The following is a 14,129-nucleotide window of genomic DNA, read 5'->3' as shown; positions in this document are numbered from 1 at the left end:
TGTTGGTCTAGCTTTTGGGGATGTTGTGGTGGGGTTAGTGTCTTCTGTATGTGAGAAAGTCATGAATTTTTAGAGGGCAGATTGTTATGGGTTGAATTCTGTCCCCGCCAAATATCACTAAGCCTACCAATATGTAACCAATTACATCTTCAGTGACCCTAAGAATATGACCTTATTTGGAAATAGGGTCACTGAAGATGTGATTGGTTAAGATGAGCTCATACTAAAGTACACCAGTACTCTAGAATGGGTCCTGGACAGACCATGTGTTTCCAAAATGGCAGCAGCAACAGATGTGGATAACCCGAGTGGCACGAACAGCAGCACAGGCAAGAAAGTGGTTTGAAGTGAAAAAGTGCAATGCAGTAACCCTCTGGGGCTGGGATATTGTGGTTGATAACTGTGCCAGCTGCAGGAACCACATTATGTATCTTTGCATAGAGTGTCAAGCCAGCCAGGCGTTGGCTACTTCGGAAGAGCGCACCGTTGCATGGGGAGTCTGTTAACTGTGCTTTTCACTTCCACTGCATCTCCTGCTGGCCCAAAACATGGCATGTGTGTCCACTGAACAGCAGAGAGTGGGAATTCCAAAAATATGGGCACTAGAAAGAGAGAAGTCTTCCAGCAAGCTCAACTGTTTTGGTATTCATGTAATGACTTGCCCTCCTGTTTCTTAATTGTAAATTAGATAGAACCATGTCTTTTCTGCTTTGTCTTTTCAGTTTGCTCTTCCTGCAGCCATATTGTATCGTGTCAAATAAAATCCAGTTGGATGCTAAAATAGAAAAAAAAACGGGTCCTTAATCCACTGTGGCTGGTGTCCTTAAAGAAAAATTTGGATGCATAGGCACACAGGGAGAATACCATGCGAAGATGAAGGCAGAGACTGGGGCAATGATTCCATAATCCAAGGAATGCCAAAGACTGCCAGTAAACCATTAGAAGCTGGGGGAGATGCATGGAAGAGAGTCTTCCCCACAGCTCTCAGAAGGAAACCACCCTGACTATGCCTTGATCTTGGATTTTTGCAGCCCTAAAAAATTAAGACAACTTCTAGTAGAACTGTTCATTTTACAGGAGACAAATAAATTAAAACTAAACTTAATACAAATGACTTACGGTTTGTCAGATGGCCCTTGTACAATTCTTTTTTTCTTGGTAGGGCTCAAACTTCCAGATGAAGTATGAATACCTTGAGAAGCCAAAGGACCATCATCTGGATAATGTTTACCATCTCTTTCCTGATTCTGACTTTCTCTTTTAGCTGCTTGGGATGTTGAGGGTCGGTTAGCATTCTACAACCAAAAATTTAAAGAAAACATTTAAAGTCAATTCACAAAAATTGTTTCTCTCTTAAAAGACTCTACAATTTGAGAGTTGTGACAAAACTTTACAATCATAATAATGCTTTTATAATGTTAATTTATCTTGATCTACCTGCCATTACAACAATTTAAAAAGTAAGATAAACAACAGTCCTTCTTATATTAGCATAACTGTAAAATAGGATTATATGCTTATTTCTATGAGAATAGTAACCTTAGAAAGGATTTTTAAAAAGATAAACTCAAGGAAAAATTAATTTACTCATCTTGATTTTGCCTAGATTTCAGAAGTGCACATATCTTTAGCATTTATCTTACAAGAGTCATTGCTACCTCTTATAAAACCTAGGTAAACTGCCAAGCCTGGTAACAGAGCTAAATACTTCCAGTGGAAGTATACCTATACCTTTGGCCTGGACAAAAGGTAGGAAAAGAATATAATCATAAATATCACGTGGAAATTTAAATAAAGACAGTAGGCTCATATCACACAGAAAGCAGAAACAAGATACCAAGTCTTAAAGGCCTAGGGAAATAGCAGAGGCTGTGACCTTTAGCCCAGACTGCTCCAAAATAAATAACATAAAAATGAAACAAAAAATAGAAATGAATTTTTTCCTTTTTGGTTTACATCAGTAAGTGTCAATACATGTGAGTTCTGAATGAAACATACAAGTTAGCAACTGTGATTATAATCACAGTGCTTTCAGAGATATACTATTAATTCTCTGGCACCATACCCGTGGTGTTTCTGATGCTGAGGCACTTTCAGTTGGAATTCTATGGGGGACATACTTTATAACAGTAATTATTCCCTGAATTGCAATGCGCTTTTGTTCCCTATACTGCAAGTCTTCAATCTCCTTCCTCACTTCACTTATAGCTGTCAAGAGCGACTCAACTGCAAAAGAGTAATTCCAAGGAAATTGTAAGTTTTAAAGAACTGAAATGACAAAAAAAAAGAATTAGATTTGCAATGTAATTTCACAACATGAAAATTATAAACTTGCTACATTAACTTAAATATGTGGGACTTCAGATTTCTATTTGGCCTCCCCTCATGTAATTTCAGTAAAATTGGCAAAACATATTTATCAGTTAAATTGAGATAGTCTTGTAGTCTGGTGTTTTAATTTGAAATAGGAATTTTACATATCGAATGTAATTTATACGTCATACTTCAACTATAAAGTGTTGCCCAGCCACTGCATAGAAACATACATTTTATAGAACATAGTCTATATTCTCTATTTAGCATATACTACATACTGCTGGTATTATATAGCACAGGAGGATAGCAATACCAATATTTGGATGATGACAGGTCAGTATTTCAGTTTCTCTTTTTTCCAAAACCATGCAATTATCCCATAGCTTTTCAAAAAGAATACACTCATGTTAAACTTTTGTCATATTTTTTTTTTTTGGCTGCACCTGTGGCATGTGGAAGTTGCCAGGCTAGGGAGCGAACCCAAGCCACAGCAGTAACCTGAGCCGTATCAGTGACAATGCTGAATCTTTAAGTGCTAGGCCACCTGGGAACTCCTCAACTGTCATACCTTTTTTTTTTTTTTTTTTTTTTTTTTTGTCTTTTTGCCTTTTCTAGGGCCGCTCCCACGGCATATGGAGGTTCCCAGGCTAGGGGTCCAATCGGAGCTGTAGCCACTGGCCTACACCACAGCCACAGCACCTTGGGATCCGAGCCGTGTCTGCAACCTACACCACAGCTCACGGCAACGCCAGATCGTTAACCCACTGAGCGAGGGCAGGGACCGAACCCACTTCCTCATGGCTCCTAGTCGGACTCGTTAACCACTGCGCCATGAGGGGAACTCTGTCATATCTTAATTCTACTAAAATAAATTAATATTAGGGCTCTCATCAGTACTTATCCTGAATCTCAATGATTTTGGTGTCATTTTTATTTAAAGGGAGAGCTCAGTTGTGCTATATCCAAATACACAGTTGGTCCTCCATATCCACAGGTTTTGCAAACCTGAGGATAAAAAGGGCCAATGCATTCATTGTAATGAGCCATTTTATATAAGGGACTTGAGCATCTGCACAAGAGGCTCCTAGAACCAACGCCCTGTGGATACCAAGGAATGTATATATATCATTATTCCACAAGTGTACTATAATACAGTTGTATCTTGATATCAAATTGGTGAGTGTCTCCTTTGATATCTTTGGTCTAAGTAATGTCCTAGGAGTTGGGATCTACGCAGATTTGACCTCAATGACCTTAAATCAGCTGATTATCTCCATTTAGTCAAAGGCAACCTAAATTCCTTCTTTACTTAAAATCTAATAAAATCAAAATATAAACTTTATGGGGCAAGACATTTGTTTTCGGGTCTTGAAAAAGATCAAATTATTATCAGTGAGTTTTGCTACACTTTGGCTCACGCTGATAAAAGAATAAAGATGATTGATATGGCCTATACTATATATATATATATATATATATATATATATATATATACACACAGCACATAAACATATCATAAAAGACTAGTAATGACATAAGTACCTTTAACAGAACTACTATACTTGGAAAAGGTCTCTGGCACTGGTGGATAGGGGTAATATCCACCAATAACAGTATTCTTCACTTCCCCAGAATCGGTCTTTGTTTTAATCCACTGAATAAAGTTTTTTACCTTGGTATTGTTGGTATACGGCTGGCCTCTATGACCTCCTCACAGGAAAGGTAAAGTGCAAAAATATGAGAGAAAAAAAAACACAACTCACTGTAATAAACTGCATGGACTTTTTTGGTATAAAAACAGTTTACTATTAAATCAGTCTTGTATCACCAAGAAAAAAAATTCATTTATTCACTGTGTAGCAGATAATTATACTGAATATGCATACAAAAATTATCAAAGACATTTAACAAATCCTAAGTCAAGAAGGAAAACAGACATATTACAGTTTATGTGGACTAAACTGTAGCTGTCTACAGGGTACTGAAAAGCCAGAAGAAAAAGAAAACCAATTTTTCTGGATTTTTCTATCTAACTGGTTAGCATCTTAAAAAATATTGATTTTTACATATTAACCTGAAGGTATGACATTAATATGAACTAAATTGCCTATGAATATAGCTCAGCATTTAAATTCATGCTTTTAAATTATACTTAAAAGTGTCATTTACACCTGATATTCTTAGTATATATTATATCTGATATTTTTCATATTTATAAAATGAGGTATGGACAAAGATGTGTTACATCCTTCCCAGGACTCATCTTTTGACAAATTTCCTAATTATCAACAGAGTTGCATTCTAGTAAATACACCATTCCACACTGTTTCTTCACTCATCTGAAAACTTTTATCTTTATTATTTTGCCCCCGTTATCAGAGGGAATAGAGAAAAACAATATACTTGTACATAAGTAGAGAGACTTTTCTTGCTATGTAGGTAAAATGAGACATGTGGGGACCAAAATTTGATGCATATTTTTGTTTTTATTTAGTATTTTAAAACTACTGTCAGCTGAAACCATGTCGTGATAGAGAGCCTAACAGTCTTCAATCTATGAAGCAATTTATGATTATCTATCTTACTTCAAGCAGGAATTAAAGTTAACCAAAGGACATAAACAAAATTCTTCAGTGAGTCACAAGATCATTGCTTTAATTGTAAATAACTTGGAAGCAATATATTTCATAGGCCAAATATTCTTTGCTAAACATTTCTTTCTTTCTTTCTTTTTTTTTTTTTTTTTTTTATCTTTTTAGGGCCACACCCTCGGCATATGGAGGTTCCCAGGCTAGGGGTTCAATCGGAGCTGAAGCCATCTGCCTACACCACAGCCACAGCCACAGCAACATGGAATCTGAGCTGCGTCTGCAACCTACACTACAGTTCATGGCAACACCGGATCCTTAACCTACTGAGCAAGGCCAGGGATCGAACCAGCATCCTCACGGATGCTAGTCGGGTTCGCTAACCACTCAGCCATGACAGGAACTCCTGTTAAGCCATTCTTAATGGTGATAAAGGAGTTCAAAATAAAGCTATCTTGTGGTTGAATGTTGTTACAGGAAAACTAATTTAATGAAGAGAAAATACATTTTATTCCAATAAAGTATATACAAAGAAATTGCTCACCAGTAATAAACACTCGACTTTCATTTGTAGTGGTGAGGTAAAGCAGTTTCGGTACTTGAGTGTCATTTCTGACAACTTTCAACTGTGTGCAGATGAAATAGGTCACTGTGGAAAATGAAAACACTTATGAAATTATTTCTGCATTTCAAAGGGGAATACCAAGATCAGGATCTAACAGAGTGCATCTCAAAATTTTAATGAACAGAGGAATCACTTGGGACAACTGTTAAACTGCAAATTCAGATTCAGTAGTTTTAAGGTGGGGCCTGAGGTTCTCCATAGCAAAAGAGCTGCCAGTCTTTTGATCACACTTGGGGCAAGAAGGATCTCAACACCTACCTTTTCCTGAAGGATCTAACACTTACTTTTCCTTTAGAAAAAGTCATTACTTGCTGCACAGCTGAAGAGGGCAAAAGAGTCTTTCTAATTGGACGTGCAATAGACTGAACAGTTACTGCACACAGAGAAAAAAGCTGAGTTTCCTCATGATGCTTTCACTGATGAACCCAGTTTAATGTTGATCCCTGCATTACTGACTTCTTCCATCAGGCAGGGCTACATAATATTAATTTGAATTTGCTTATGCAAGTGATTATCTTAATTTGACTTTAAGCCTCAATGGTAGGGGCTTATACCACCTATTCTTTCCTTTTTTTTTCTTTTGTCTTTTTTTCTTGAGGGCCGCACCCATGGCATATGGAGGTTCCCATGCTAGGGGTCAAATCGGAGCTACAGTTGCCAGTCTACACCACAGCCACCAGGTTGGAGCTACAGCTGTGACCTACACCACAGCTCACAGCAACGCCGGATCCTTAACCCACTGAGCGAGGCCAGGGATCGAACCTGCGACTTCATGGTTCCTAGTTGGATTCATTTCCACTGAGCCACACAGAGAACTCCCCACCTGTTCTTTTCTATTTGCCTTGCTAACCAACTGGATAGACCAAAAAGAATCCCTGAAAATAAGATTGTAATATCTTCAGGCTTTCAAAACTACTTTCAAAACTATCAACTGTTTTTAACTACCAGGTTATTTAGGTAAAATTTACTTATCCAACAATATTTAAAAAAAATTAACTCATCACATGCCAAAACTGTTATGGTTTTACAAATTAGGAAATGGAGAAATAAATATAAACACCTGTAATTTCACAGTAACACTGAATTATCACTTAAGAATATTTTCCCAGAGCCTAATACTATCTATAAATTCATTTCCTAAAAAGCTCACATTTACCAGTTCTTCATTTTGAAGTAATTAAAACAAAGAAAACCTGTTCAAATGACTAAGAATAAGTCTCAATTTATATCATTTTTCCTTTATTTCAAAAACTGTACAAAGATGTGAGTAGGAGTTCCCGTCGTGGCGCAGTGGTTAATGAATCCGACTAGGAACCATGAGGTTGCAGGTTCGGTCCCTGCCCTCGCTCAGTGGGTTAACGATCCGGCATTGCCGTGAGCTGTGGTGTAGGTTGCAGAGGTGGCTTGGATCCTGCGTTGCTGTGGCCTCTGTGCGTAGGCCAGTGGCTACAGCTCCGATTTGACCCCTAGCCTGGGAACCTCCATATGCTGTGGGAGCGGCCCAAAGAAATAGCAAAAAGACAAAAAAAAAAAAAAAAAAAAAAAAAAAAGGATGTGAGTATTCATGATTAAAAATGTTGATATAGGAATACTACAGAGACTTCTAACTCTAATTTCATGGTTATTAAAAATCAGACATTTTGAGAGTTTCCATCCTGGCTCAGCAGTAATGAGCCCAGCTAGTGTCCATGAGGACGTGGGTTTGATCCCTGGCCCTGCTCAGTGGGTTAAGGATGCCAACGTTGTCATGAGCTGTGGTGTGGGTCGCAGATGCAGCTTGGATCTGGTGTTGCTTCACTGTGGTGTAGACCGGCAGCTGCAGCTCTGATTTGACCCCTAGCCTGGGAATCTCCATATGCCACAGGTGCAGCCCTAAAAAGAAAGCAAAAAAAATAATAATAACAAAAAAAAATAAAATAAAGGGAAAAGAAAAGGAAAATCAGACATTTGGACCTAACACCTTCTAGCTATGATATCCAGGAAATTACTTAACCCCTCTGGATCTTTGTTTCCTCACCTGTAAATCTGTAAAAATATTGCCTCTTTAAAATGGGAGTACAGATGAAATAACATCTATGGGCAGATGGCATATAGTAAACACACTAAAAATTATTCCCCCTTAGTTCTTCACTTTCCTTAATCAAATATAAAAAAAGATGCCCCAGTACCAAAGGATTTTGGCATTATTCCAGAAGACCCTTGGTCAAGCTGCGCTTCACAGGCCTGAAGCCTCCTTAATGCTCACCACTTATTTAATGATTTTTTTCCTTCATTCTTGGTCAAAAGATGAAAATAAACTGGGATTGTTTGTAAACTGTTATACTAGAGTACATCTCACCAAAGTCCATACAAACCTTTCTTAGAAAGATATATTCGCATTTTCACAAATAGAATGTGCATGCATAGCAAAAACATTTCTCTGAAAATATCATTATCCAAAACTTCTTTCAGTTTGTGGTTTAAAGAGGCTACAAAGAAAGAGGGACCTGGCCAGAAAACCCATCTAAATTGTCCTCAGGGGTCATCACCACCAATCATCTACGCCCTGAGAGTCAAGTTATATGAAAGGTCATAGCCCCACTTACCTTGGCAGCCCATGTCTTGGTTTTGGGCAAAACTCTCCTCCTGCCCTCTCCCATAATTGTTGGGGTGATGTTCAGCACTATTCATATATATTTTAAAATTTAATCTCACAAGCAGAGGGTGGACTCTAATGAGATAATATCCAAATGGTATGTAATACTCTTTGACAGTAGAGAATAAAGGGGTAGCAGAACAGCCCTGTATATGGTCTCTAGGTCTCCCGATGTTCTACAATTTCTACCTTGTTGCTGATTTAAAAAACACATGTGATCAACACTGGGAATTACTCTAACGTTGGCAAGCAGTTAACAACCAGTATTTCATTCATATAATCATTCTGAAAATAGTAAAATAGGGAGTTCCCGCCATGGGTCAGTGGGTTAAAAATTCCGACTGCAACAGCTCAGGTTGCTATGGAGATGTGGGTTCGATCCTTGGCCTGGCACAGTGGGTTAAAGGATCCGGCATTGCAGCTGCGGTGTAAGTGTCAGCTGTAGCTTGGATTCAACAACCCCTGGCCTCAAAACTTCCTATGCTGCGGGTGTGGCCATAAAAAAAAGAGAAAAAAACTTATGGTCTCCAAAGGAGACAGTTTGGGGGGTGGGGGGATGTGCTGGGGTTGTGGGATGGAAATAGTATAAAATTGGATTGTGATGATCATTGTACAACTAGAAATGTAATAAATTCATTGAGTAACAAAAAAAATAGTAAAATAGCACACCATATCTAAAATAGCATTATGAAACAAATTCAAATAAGGAAAAATTCACTTATGTTGTTACAAAGTACTAAATACACTTTTTCTTATAGATCTGAAGACTAACTTGTTATTACAATACATAATACGGGAGTTCCTTTGTGGCGCAGTGGGTTAAGGATCTGGCAGTGACACTGCAGCAGTTCAGGTTGCTGCTGTGGCACAGGTTCACCCCTGGCCCAGGAACTTTCACATGCCACAGTTGTGGCCAAAAGCATACATAATATGACATATCTAAAATGTCTTCAAATACATAAAATTAGTGGAAAATTTATAGATGTATATATATGTATATATGAAGGAATGCAAGGGGAAAAATCAACAATAAAGTGAAATACTATCTATTACAACACCATTATCCTATTATTAATTTAGTACTCAAATGACATCATACTTGCCACTGTCTTTATTTAATTATATGGTCTGTCAATCCTCTATCACTAATTCTACATTAGGAGAGTCTTCATTGTCTTTAATGTCTTTAATGGGGCTACTAAGTCAATTTCCAAACAGATACAAAGGGAACCGCGACTGTCTTGTTTTAGTTTCACTGAATGTTAAGCTTTTATGTCTGAAATGCTAACAATGGGAATTGATAAGAGCACCTGTTTTCTGAAATACTAGTGTCAATCCCAAATTAATTCTGAATAGAAAACCAGAAAGTGGTTAATATCTGTAACACCAATTATAATATTAGTAAAGAAAAAAATTTAAAACGCTATCAGACTGATTGAATTTGCTAACTCAATATCATACCATTCTGTAAGTCAGCATTTTTAAAAACCTAATGCCCCCACTTCCAAAAATAAAATGATAAAAATACTGGAACTGAGTACTTGGGTAAATATTTTCAAAGATTTCTGGCTGAGATGTAGAAAACAGTTCCACTATAAATGGCTGTTCTGAAGTTCCGTCAGCAATGTGAATCCAGCGATATGACCAAAAATCTTCACGGCTTTCTATATGGATAGAATATTAGAATAAATGAAGGTAATTGATTATGTACATATGAACACAAAATTATTCACTGAAATACTTTTTATGACTTTCAATGTCAAAAGCTTACCCTTCTTTTTTGACCGCTGGACCCTTCCTACAAAAACTAAAATGCCAATAACATCACAGATACGATTTCCTGGCATATCATCCAGTTCTGATCTAAAAAAAGCAAAATTGTTAAATAGATATTGTAGTTTTACACAATGAGAAAGAATTCTGCAATGACTGTGAAGATGTACATCTATCGAACAGCATAATTTGGGGTAGATTTTGAACAAATTATAATACTCTGTTTTAGTGACAAACACTGAATATTAATATTTGAGATATTTTACAACGTGCTATTTTACCTGGTGATAAAGCGGTGATATAACTTTGGCAACCTCCATTCTGGTTTCACCTGCCTTTCTGGAATGATAATTATGTTAGTTGGAGGATCTCGAAGGTTCAGGCAGATTTCTGAAAAACAGATATATTATTTTGACATTTAACACATACAAAAGAATACACATGTATATAAGTCACAGAGTGAAAAACAGACTGACCACTTTTGAGCCCACTACTAAACCTAAGATCTAGATCATTATCAATAACTTTCTTCTACCGAGTCCCACATTGTCACATCCGCTTGTCTCCCCACTAGAGGTTAAACATACCTTAAATTTTGTGTTTTATCACACACTCCGTTTTTTCAAAAAAAGTTTTTATCACTTAGGTGTTTTTGCCCAAATAGTATGCTGTTTGGATTTGTTTTTGAACTTTAAATGAATGGGGAGTTCTCATTGTGGTGCAGGGGAAACGAATCTGACCAGTATCCATGAGGATGCAGGTTCAATCCCTGGCCTCGCTCAGTGGGTCTGGGAGCTGGCATTGCTGTGAGCTGTGGTGTAGGTCACAGACGCAGCTCGGATCTGGTGTCGCTGTGGCTGTGGTGTAGGCGGGCAGCTGTAGCTCCAATTCAACCCCTAGCTGGGGAACCTCCATATGCTGCAGGTTTGCAGCCCTAAAAAGCAAAAAACAAAACAGAACAAAAAATAAATGAATGGAATGATACCGTAATAATATAATGCAGTATTCTAGGGTTACTTTTTTCACTTAACATTATTGCCCTAAAAGTCATCCATTTAACATTTTTTTCTCATTTCTACTGCTGAGTAAAGTTCCAGGGTGTTGATATACTACATTTTTATTTATTTATTTATTTTGCTTTTTAGGGCCATACCTGCAGCATATAGATTCATGGTTACTAGTCGTATTTGTTTCCACTGCACCACAATGGGAACTCCAATATACTATAATTTTATTTACTCGTTATTGTGTTGATGGACATCTGGATTATTCTCAGTTTTTGTTATTACCAACAGGGTCCCTTAAGAACGTTTTTTCTGCATATCTCCCTGTGCACACAAGCAACAATTTTCTAAGGTACTATATCCAGGAGGGAAAGCCTATATTGTACAATATACAAAGTTCTCTATAGGATAATTCCAAACTATTCTAAAGTGATAATTATTTTTTATTTTATGTATTTATTAATATTTACTAATATTTGTTAAAGATCAAATATTTATTTATTTATTTATTTATTTATTTTTGTCTTTCTGTCTTTCTAGGGCTGAACCCACAGCATATAGAGGTTCCCAGGCTAGGGGTCTAATCAGAGCTGTAGCTGCCAGCCTACGCCAGAGCCACAGCAACTTGGGATCCGAGCCGCGTCTGCAACCTACACCATAGCTCACGGCAATGCCGGATCCTTAACCCACTGAGCAAGGCCAGGGATCGAACCTGCAACCTCATGGTTCCTGGTCAGGTTCGTTAACCACTGTGCCACGAGGAGAACTCCTCTTTAAATTTTTATGGGTGCACCTGTGGCATATGGAAGTTCTCAGCCCAGAGACTGAATACAAGCCACAGCTACAGCCTACACCACAGCTGCAGCAACAGTGCATACTTTAACCCACTGCACCAGTCTGGGGATCGAACCTGTGCCTCTATAGCAACCCAAGCCACTGCAGTTGGATACCTAACCTGCTGCGCCACAGCAGGAACTCCTTTTTCCTTCTTTTTATGGTGTCTTTTGATGGACAAAAGCTCTTAACTTTTTTCTCTTATTAGGGCCGCACCCATGGCATATGGAAGTTCATGGTCTAGGCAGGGGTGGAATTGGAGCTGTAGCTGCTGGCCTACACCACAGCCAAAGCATCACAGGATTTGAGCCATGTCTGCAACCTACACCACAGCTTGTAGCAACACTGGTTCCTTAACCTACTGAGCAAGGCCAGGGATCAAACCTGTGTTCTCATGAGTACAGTCTGGTTTGTTACAGCTGAGTCATGATGGGAACTCCAAAAGTTCTTAATTTTAATGTAGTTTATTAATCTTTCTTTCATGGTTACTATTTTCTGTGTCCTATCCCAAAACCCTTCCTTATCTGAAGGTCAGTTACTTTCTGTAAGTTCTTATAAAAGTTTTGTCTTTCACATTTTATTATTTGATATATATATATATATATCTGGAATTGATTTTTATATGGTATGAGAGAGGGATAAAATGTCATTTTTTTCTTATATGTAATCAATTGTCTCAATACTATTTACTGAATGATTCCTCCTTCCTTAATGATCTGCATAGCACATCTGTCATATATCAAAATTTCATTTGTCAAAGGCTTTTTCTTGACTTTGTACTGTGACTTGCTGGGCAGTTTGTCTATATTTTTACCAGCGCTACATGGTTATACATTATAATTATTGATATTCAGCCCTTTTTCTTTAAAAAAAAATTAAATTAAATTATCTTTTTTTTGTCTTTTTAGGGCCACAACCACAGCATATGGAGGTTCCCAGGCTAGGCATTGGACCAGAGCTGTAGCCACCAGCCTACACCAAAGCCACAGCAGTGCAGGATCCGAGCTGCGTCTGTGGCCTACAACATAGCTCACAGCAACTCTGGATCCTTAACCCACTGAGCAAGGCTAGGGATCGAACCTGCGTCCTCATGGATGCTACTCAGATTTGTTTCCACTGAGCCACAACAGGAACTCCAAAATGGACTATTTTCTCACATCAAATACAAAGATAAACTCAAAGTGCATTAAAGACTTCAACGTTAAGACCTGAAACCATAAAACTTCTAAAAGAAAACCAGAGGCATCAGTCTTACACACATTTTTGGATCTGTCTCTCTAGACAAGGGAAGCAAAAGCAAAAATAAAGAAATGGAACTACATCAAACTTTTGCACAGTAAAGGAAACTATTGACAAAATGAAAAGATATCCCAATGAGTGGGAGAAGACATTTGCAAATAATAATCTGATAAGGGGTTAATATCCAAAATAAACAAAGAACCCAGCAAGCATCAAAAAAGCATCCAAATTTTAATAAATGGGCAGCGGACCTGAATAGACATTTTTTTCCAAAGAAAACACAGATGGCCAACAGACACATGAAAAGATGAACAATGTCACTAATCCTTAGGGAAAAGCAAATCAAAACCCCAATGAAATACCACCTCACATCTGTCAGAATGGCCATCATCAAAAAGACAACAAAGGGCAGAGTAGAAGGATTGGAGCTCACCTTCTCTCATAAAAGCAACAAAATTACATCCAACTGCTGAACAACCTTCAGCCAAATAGACTGCAAACCATCAAAAAAGATATCCTACTCCAGAAGACAAAGAGGAGGCCACCTAAACATGCTAGGAGGGGCGACTGTGCAATATAAGCAATCCCATACCTGCCAGGTGGGCAGCCCGCAGACTGGAAAGTAACTATATCACAGAGACTCACCTACAGGAGTGAGAGTTCTGAGTCCCACGTAAGGTCCCCACACCTGGGGATCTGGCATTGGGAGAAGGAGCCCCTGGAACATCTGGCACTGATGGTCAGTGGGACTTGTGCCCAGGAGCTCCACAGGATTGAGGGAAATGGAGACCCCATTCTTGAAAGGTGCACACAGGCTTTCATGTGCACTGGGTCCCAGGGCAAAGCAGAGACTCCATAGGAATCTGAGTTGGACCTGACTGCAGTTCTTGGAGGATCTCCTGGGAAAAGAGGGGATGATTGGCCCATGATCCTTTGCATCATTGGAGGCAAAGGACTCAGGAAATAATCATCAGCATGAACTCCTCTAGAGGTGGCCATGTTGGAAAGTTCTGGCTGCACCCAGTGGGAAACAGCCCCACCCATCAGCAAACAGGCTGCTTCAAGACCCCCCAGGCACAGAGCCACCTCAGTCACACCCAGAGATGAAGCCCCAC

The 14,129-nt window shown here is 38.5% G+C and overlaps 1 protein-coding gene and 1 pseudogene across 4 annotated transcripts in view; one reads left to right on the top strand and one right to left on the bottom strand.

The window, feature by feature from the left end:
- Nucleotides 1–14,129, bottom strand: part of RADX (RPA1 related single stranded DNA binding protein, X-linked) — a 77,866-nt gene that overhangs the window by 40,203 nt on the left and 23,534 nt on the right. For 2 of the 4 annotated variants that reach the window (XM_003360407.5, XM_085008050.1), the window contains exons 4-10: nt 10,219–10,327; nt 9,936–10,027; nt 9,706–9,828; nt 5,449–5,553; nt 3,859–4,023; nt 2,066–2,226; nt 1,120–1,295 (exon numbers count right to left, since the gene is read on the bottom strand). In XM_003360407.5, coding sequence (XP_003360455.4) covers nt 1,120–1,295; nt 2,066–2,226; nt 3,859–4,023; nt 5,449–5,553; nt 9,706–9,828; nt 9,936–10,027; nt 10,219–10,327 — 931 coding nt within the window. The remainder of the gene's footprint in view (nt 1–1,119; nt 1,296–2,065; nt 2,227–3,858; nt 4,024–5,448; nt 5,554–9,705; nt 9,829–9,935; nt 10,028–10,218; nt 10,328–14,129) is intronic. The other 2 variants (XM_085008049.1, XM_085008051.1) reach the window with 1 other exon arrangement.
- On the top strand, nt 266–665 carry LOC146394731 (E3 ubiquitin-protein ligase RBX1 pseudogene; annotated as a pseudogene).

The sequence above is a fragment of the Sus scrofa genome, chromosome X (genome assembly GCF_054392235.1).
Source record: "Sus scrofa isolate SSC_HxYL_T2T_F1_AM1 chromosome X, Sscrofa_HxYL_maternal_Yorkshire_Landrace_v2.0, whole genome shotgun sequence".
NCBI lineage: Eukaryota > Metazoa > Chordata > Mammalia > Artiodactyla > Suidae > Sus > Sus scrofa.
The sequence above is the reverse complement of the archived record's forward strand: the minus strand, read 5'-3'. Positions and strand labels throughout refer to the sequence as shown.